General features: G+C 38.8%; 1 protein-coding gene across 2 annotated transcripts; it reads left to right on the top strand.

Annotated features, from left to right (window-relative positions):
• The first annotated feature begins 4,451 nt into the window (after window positions 1-4,451).
• LOC119077380 (mitochondrial ribonuclease P catalytic subunit-like) lies at window positions 4,452-6,596 on the top strand. Of its 2 annotated transcripts, XM_037184574.1 has the most exons (5): window positions 4,452-4,462; window positions 4,763-5,221; window positions 5,294-5,722; window positions 5,784-6,176; window positions 6,236-6,596. In XM_037184574.1, the coding sequence occupies exons 2-5, from the start codon at window positions 4,821-4,823 to the stop codon at window positions 6,570-6,572; spliced, it is 1,560 nt and encodes a 519-aa protein (XP_037040469.1). In that variant the 5' UTR covers window positions 4,452-4,462; window positions 4,763-4,820; the 3' UTR covers window positions 6,573-6,596. The 2 variants fall into 2 exon arrangements, with proteins under 2 accessions (XP_037040469.1, XP_037040470.1); XM_037184575.1 differs by lacking the exon at window positions 4,452-4,462 and having other exon boundaries at window positions 4,747-5,221.
• Window positions 6,597-7,836: the final 1,240 nt, after the last annotated feature.

Raw genomic sequence — 7,836 nt, 5'->3', positions numbered from 1 at the left:
ACACACTTCCCACATTCAATTGAACCAACGAATTCAATTTCATTTTTGATTTTGTCGATTGGCACCATTGACATACAAGTGGTTAGTTCTCATTATCTGCTTGTGGTGGCACCATATACTTTGCGTGTCCAAGCAGTTAAAGAAGTACTAGGTAGCGTCAATCAAAATTCTGAAAGAACAGTTTAGATCAAATCTGATTTGATCGCAAAGGCAGTAAGCAATTTAGAAGGTTTTTTTTGTGCATTATATGTATTTTACATGCTACATGCGTCGAAAACGGTACTTTTCGTGTTTCACGCACTAATTTCGACTTCCAAAGCATGTGAAAACCACTCGGGATAAAAAGATGAAATGTCTCGTTTTCTCGTGTTTATTGACCTCGGCTACGCCTCGGATCAATAAAATTCACACGAAAATTCTACTTTTCATCTTTTTATCCCTAGTCATGTAAAATGCTAATGCTTTTCTGATCTTTCAAACATGAGAAGCAAGTTCGTGTGAAATGGGAGAAATGTAAAACGCTGATGAAATACATGTATAGAATGAATGGAATGAATTGGATGAAAAAAACCAACAAAAGCGGTAAAAACGTATGTTGATTGTTGAGTTTAAATTGGACAAAATAGCAAAATTCTAATCATAAGATGTTGTGCAACAAAATGACGATCGGCTGTACCTCCACCGTTTTTGATATCCGTCTTCTTGGTACATCACATATGCAAGATTCTTTTCATAACATTTTCATTGTTCATTTGTCAACAGATTGCGAAGTGACATTTCAGTTATTTTTAAGCTTTTCGTGATATCGCAAAAACTGCAGGTTATTTCATTATCTTTGGGAACACGGGTTCTCCAATTCAAATGAGTGATAGATCGTTGGATTCATCTTTGAATTCTAGAGAAGTCGCATCTTTAATTTTTTCGATTAATTTTGTTTGTTTTCGGTGCAAAGTGTTCAAAAGTGAAGGCTTGTCAGAGGGTCCCGTGAACAGTTTTTCAGCAATAACTCAAGAAATTGTTATTGTAAATCATTGTTATGCTATACTAATGTCGGTCTTGGGAAGACGTACTACAGGTGGAGTGTATGCACTGGTTGGTGCAAGTATACCTCCACAAGATTTATGACCAAAAATATAGTGTTCGCCTTCTCTGCAAAATTGATGTTTCACGGGACTGACTGTGTAGTGTTCTAGCCTGCCTCACCCACTATCGTTTCACATATATAAGATCCCAGGTCTTCTGTGTGGCAAGCCTACAGAAACTGCAAGTCTTCGGAAAAAGGGAAAAAGTAGATAAAAATGACTGCACTTCCAGACGCTGTTTCAGTAGCAGAGCCCCTAGAAAGAAAGTTAAAATTTTCAACTTTACAGTAACCTTTTTCCGAAGACTTGCAGGTTTTGTAGGCTTGCAACACAGAAGTACTGGGATCTTATATATGTGGAACAATAGTGGGTGAGGCAAGCTACAACACTACACAGTCAGTCCCTTGGAACATCAATAAAATGTTTTTGTCAAAACTTTTGTGGAGGTATACTTGCACCAACCAGTGCATACACTCCACCTGTAGTACGTCTTCCCAAGACCGACATTAGTATAGCATAACAATGATTTACAATAACAATTTCTTGAGTTATTGCTGAAAAACTGTTCACGGGACCCTCTGACAAGCCTCACTTTTGAACACTTTGCACCGAAAACAAACAAAATTAATCGAAAAAATTAAAGATGTGACTTCTCTAGAATTCAAAGATGAATCCAACGATCTATCACTCATTTGAATTGGGGAACCCGTGTTCCCAAAGATAATGAAATAACCTGCAGTTTTTGCGATATCACGAAAAGCTTAAAAATAACTGAAATGTCACTTCGCAATCTGTTGACAAATGAACAATGAAAATGTTATGAAAAGAATCTGGCATATGTCATGTACCAAGAATGCGGATATCAAAAACGGTGGAGGTACAGCCGATCGTCATTTTGTTGCACAACATCTTATGATTAGAATTTTGCTATTTTGTCCAATTTAAACTCAACAATCAACATACGTTTTTACCGCTTTTGTTGGTTTTCTTCATCCAATTCGTTCCATTCATTCTACATGTATTTCTTTAGCGTTTTACATTTCTCCTATTTCACACGAACTTGCTTCTCAGGTATGAAAGACCAGAAAAGCATTTGTATTTTTCATTTCTTGGGATAAAAAGATGAAAAGTAGAGTTTTCGTGTGAATTTTGTTGATCCGAGTCGTAGCAGAGGTCAATAATCACGCGAAAACGAGACATTTCATCTTTTTATACCGAGTGGTTTTTACATGCTTTGGAAGTCGAAATTAGTGCGTGAAACATGAAAAGTATTGTTTTTGACGCATGTAGCATGTAAAATACATATAATTCACAAAAAAAACCTTCTAAATTGCTTACTGCCTTTGCGATCAAATCAGATTTGATCTAAACTGTTCTTTCAGAATTTTGATTGACGCTACCTAGTACTTCTTTAACTGCTTGGACACGCAAAGTATATGGTGCCACCACAAGCAGATAATGAGAACTAACCACTTGTATGTCAATGGTGCCAATCGACAAAATCAAAAATGAAATTGAATTCGTTGGTTCAATTGAATGTGGGAAGTGTGTAGGATGTAAAAGGAATGAATCCTACAATCCCATAGTCATAATATAATTGAGTACCTGTAGATCTGGGGAGCGAAGCATTTGTTCAAATGTACGAAAGCGTTGGTTAGAAGAGAGGAGAATGATGGTGTATATCTTTTTTACTCTTCTAACCAACGCATTCGTACATATGAACAAATGCTTCGCTCCCCAGATGTAAACTATTTTTTTAAATTCTAAAAAAAAATACGGGTCCAATATTTTAGCCTTCCGGACCAGATAGACACCATGCCAGATGAATTTGAGACTATTTCTCTAAAATGAACAGGCCTAATAAACACTGAAGGTAACGCCAATTCGCAGTTACACACGGATCCATCTACTTTCAGGTGAATTTAGTTTCGTTATGTTGGTGAGGTGCTAATCAAGACTGTATACTTTCAAGTAAAGGCTGTAAACCTCAAAGTATATAAACATACTGAAGGTAATGCAAATGCTCATCGGATCACAAATTTTACGGAACCCAAGTTTCGGGTGAATATAAGATTTGTTATGTTGCTTGCGTGATGGTTGGGGTGGTTATGTTGGTAGAAATGTGTTGTTCTGCATACAATTTTTTGTGTTGAGTATAAATATGCAACCTAACAAAGTGAATTTAACTAGTGGTCAACATTGTAAAGATTATATTCACCCGAAAGTAGGGTTCAGTGAGTTTTTGTGGATTTGCATTACCTTCAGTATGTTTATATACTTTGGTAAACCAGTGGAGGTCACGCAGATCGCCATTTTATTTGATACGAGGGAACACACCACTTCTGATGATTTTACATGTAAAAAAATTCACCACATCATCACGGCGACGAGAATCATCACAGGAGGTGAGTTTTTGTATGATATCCGCCATTTTATCAGCAACTGTGGTGTGTCACCCGCGCATCTGTTTCTGCGTGACCTCCCCAAGTTTACAGCCTTGGTATACTTTGGGGAGGTCACGCAAATACTAATCAACATCAGTGCCTATATTCGCGAAAATATTTTCACGAATTTTCTCAAATTTTCGTGAATTTTCGCAAAAAGTTTTTTGTGAAAATTTGATAAAATCGCGAAGCTTTGAGAAAATTCGTGAAAATATTTTCACGAATATAGGCACTGCTGTTGATATGAGGTGAATTCGATCCAAAACAAACTTAACAGGTGCAACAATATTAAAAACAAGAAAATATGACGATGGCAACATTACAAAAATGAATTCACCTGAAAGTAGGGATCCAAAAGAACTCTGATCCGCTGAGAGTTTACATTACCTTCAGTGTTTGTAGATCATCTTCAAGGATGTTTTAAATACCATCCATGTTAAGAAATGCCATCCACGTTAAAAAAATGTCATACAAATGAATGAATGAACGAAACATTTTCAAGTAGACCTGAAAGTACCGTAACTTGAAGATGATCTAAATACTTTGCTGACGACGACTGTTTCGAATAACTTTCGGCGCATGATTTCTTGTCATGATGAGTGTAAAATAACTTGCATGTGAAGTTGTTTATCTCGCACTCGCTTCGCTCGTGCTACAAAATACGAAATTTTCTCAAATCAACCGTCAATGTAACTATAAAAGCCACATGCTGTTAAAGCTCAGTTTCGAATCCTGCAAAATAACTTTCCTCCTTGTTTCTACATTGGTTGTTTGACGAGTAGCTGGCGCCTGGGGCAGTCTTACGTGATCTGTTATTCAGATTCAGTCAGTTCAGTCAATATGATTGATTAAAAAAATAGCCCGCCATCCGGTTCATCATGACTATTTATTTGAATGTCGTAACTGTCATGGCTGTCATAACACTTTTGACACTCATATGTTTAATGTCAGATCCATTTGTTGTTACATGTGTTACATATTCAAATTGAGAAAGGTAAATAAGTTCTGTGTCATGACTGACCCTCCGAGATAAAATTATTTTAGTCTTTCGTTTGGATGAGGTGGCGATTGTGATAAATGAAAATTTCTCGTTCGTTTGCATACGCTTCGACGTAAAATCCTCAGTGCGTTAAGTTTTGCAGATTATTTGAATGCTTGACTGTTAGATTGCGGCAGGATGATGCAAAACGTATGCAAATGGACGAAGGATTATTCATCTGATACCCTGACATCCAAAAACAGTTAACAAATTAGTTAACAAAATTCTCCTGAAGGAATCGTCTCCTTTCAGCCAATGTTGCGGTTTCACACTTTAACCGGGCGAGTACTGGAACAAAAGCGTAAGTCAACCATAAATGCAATGCGAGACGAAAAACTGTTCCGTCTGCACAACTTAATTCGACAAACACTGGACCAGGCGCGTAGACCGACCATAAACGAATGGCATGAGCTGCGTGAGAAACTATTGCTGAATTGGCCGCGAAACGGGCAACACAAGTCCGTGATCGACAAACTTGTTGTGGACAATTGTTTTCCCGACAAGTTGGACAGTGGCAAGTCCTACGTTGACTATTTGAAAGCGTCCAAACAGAAGCTGCCCAAAAGTATTTGGATTAGCGCGCTGGGACTGTATTACAATGCAAGCAAATGTGGAATTAGGATGACCGCTAACCATCAACGAGACATTATCGAAATGTTAGTGGTAAAAGCAATGAATGATTACCGAACCCTGGCAACACAATCAACTGCAAGACTTATTTGTTATAGGTGCCAATACCTTCATGGAACGCACACACACTTTTGCCCGAATTTAGGCGTTGCAATTATTCGGGGTCTCGTGTTGACTGCCGATTGGCGTAAATCGCTAGACATCATAGACTCACTGAGAACATCAAGTCAATTGCAGACGGTCTACAGTGCCATTGTTCAACGAGCCATTCAAGAGCAGGACGAACATCTTGTGTGGGAAATGTTTGACAAAATTGCTGCCAAACGGATCTGCCTTCACGACGAAGTGCTCACACTGTATATTGGCCAGTGTGAGAGGAATGCAAGCACATTCAAAGAAAATATCGACAGAATGCTGGCAGCGATCGGGGCCAATCGAATACTGGTGACAGCCGAAGTGGCTAATGAATTTCAGCGCGCCTTTCGCAGATTTAACTACAGTTGCACCGTCACTACTGTCAGCGAACGGTAAGTTTCAGCAATCCCGGAGTGTCTTGAACATCCCATTTGATTTTGTCAATTGTTTCAGGGGAGAATGTCATTCGTGCGGAAAGCATCTTCGTGGCGGTGTTAAGCTAACAGACGACGAATTCGACAGTCTACGGAGCCACTTTTGGCACAACATTTCTGCGAAATCAACGCCGAAGGAAATGGACTCGTTTAAGCCATTTATCGACGGAACAAGGACGTACGACATCGTTATTGATGGATTGAATGTGAGGACAACCAGATGCAGACCTGTGGAACCTGAAGCTGCCTCTGTGTACGAAATACACTTGTCTCAGCTCACCAATGTCGTCAAATATTTTGCTGATCGAAAGAAGAAGGTGCTGGTCATTGGACGGGAACACATGAATGAATGGTCGAAGACTCAAATGGATTACATTGGCGAACATGCGGACCTATTTCTAGCCGAAAATTCGTAAGTGCAAGAGTGTCCTGTGTTCCAATCCGATTTCCCAAACGGTAAATTGCTTGCAGATCCGAAGACGATGAATTTTTGATATATTCGGCGCTGAAAAGCGGTCCCAACACAAACATTGTAACCCGCGATGCGTTGCAAAATCATGCCCACAAATTGGATGAGAAATTGCGAACAGTGTTCCGACGATGGCAACAACAGCATCAGTACAGTGTCAAACTCGGCGACGATCCCCGGATCGTGGAGTTTGATGAGCGTATCGAATTCGACATGAATGCACAGCAAACAGATGATGGTTGCTGGCATATTCCGTTCGTGAACGGTCCCCGGTTTACGTTTCAGGACAATAATTTCTTCAAATTGTGGAAGAATTGGGTGTGCGTGTCGATGAAATAAAATTGAGATTTTTAGCGAGCAAAATTCATTCGTTCCAACGGAGGGCGCGTTAGTCGCTCTGGGCATACACAACTCCTCAAAAATTATGATTTTAATTCAGTCTTCTCGTCTGGAGAACTGGCCATACTGGGCCACTGGGCATTTTCAGTAGGGTGGGTCGTATTTTCATTTTGTTTTTATTTTAAAAGGCCTGGCCCCATTCTGTACTCAGAATTGACCAAGGAATCCGAAACAGCAAAAAAAAATTTTTTTAATTCATTTTTCTCTTGCCTCTAGGCTGATTTTTGATTTTTGGGGTAGTAGCATGAAATTGCACACAATGTTGACAGATATCTCGGGCAGTTGGGAACAGAAGACATTGCTGCTAACTGTAATGAATAGCTGAGGAGTCCAGCTATGAAATACCATAAGAACGTTGTTGTTCTTCGCCTTCACTCGGGCAGGGTAACTCTGTCAGTGTTCGAGACTAAAACTTTTCGACAAAAAATTTCAACTTTATTCGCAAACAAAATCGGCAAATCACGACATAATGCATCGTGTGAGGTATGTCTGAACAGGTAATCTCATAGAGAATCCATTGCAGAGACGTTTTTTGAAAACAAGTTGAAAAAACTCACAGGAGCTTTGTTTTTGAAGCCCAAAGTTGGCAATTTTTTGTTAGAATGAAAAAGTTAAATGAACAAAAAAGGTTCTAATCTGTTGAAATTGATAGTTTTATACCTATTCACCCTAAATAACAATTTTCTGAGCAAACAAACGTAAATTCGTTGATTTTTGTTCATTTAACTTTTTCATTCTAACAAAAAATTGCCAACTTTGGGCTTCAAAAACAAAGCTCCAGTGAGTTTTTTTCAACTTGTTTTCAAAAAACGTCTCTGCAATGGATTCTCTATTAGATTACCTGTTCAGACATACCTCACACGACGTGTTATGTCATGATTTGTCGATTTTATTTGTAAATAAAGTTGAAATTTTTTGGTCTTATGGTATTTCATAGCTGGACTCCTCGGCTATTCACTACAGTTAGCAGCAATGTCTTCTGTTCCCAACTGCCCGAGATATCTGTCAACATTGTGTGCAATTTCATGCTACTACTCCAATTGTTTCATTCACTATTCTGGAACTCTAGGCATCCACGCGAGTTCAACGAGCTATCACATGTCAATATCGGTTATTGATTTGGCCGAGATATCGCATTTCAAAAAATCGACATTTGTATTAAATTAAGCAACGAAGTGCGTTAAAATAAGCCAAATTTCGTGTT

The sequence above is a fragment of the Bradysia coprophila genome, unplaced genomic scaffold, assembly GCF_014529535.1.
Source record: "Bradysia coprophila strain Holo2 unplaced genomic scaffold, BU_Bcop_v1 contig_235, whole genome shotgun sequence".
Taxonomy (NCBI): Eukaryota; Metazoa; Arthropoda; class Insecta; order Diptera; family Sciaridae; genus Bradysia; species Bradysia coprophila.
This window is presented reverse-complemented; position numbering and strand designations above follow the sequence as displayed.

Bases quoted from the DNA above. Each gene is read 5' to 3' on its own strand.
- LOC119077380 (XM_037184574.1), top strand. From the start codon at position 4,821: ATGTTGCGGTTTCACACTTTAACCGGGCGAGTACTGGAACAAAAGCGT. The intron at 5,222-5,293 runs GTTAGTGGTAAA...TATTTGTTATAG, and splicing joins CAACGAGACATTATCGAAAT to GTGCCAATACCTTCATGGAA. The intron at 5,723-5,783 runs GTAAGTTTCAGC...CAATTGTTTCAG, and splicing joins GTCACTACTGTCAGCGAACG to GGGAGAATGTCATTCGTGCG.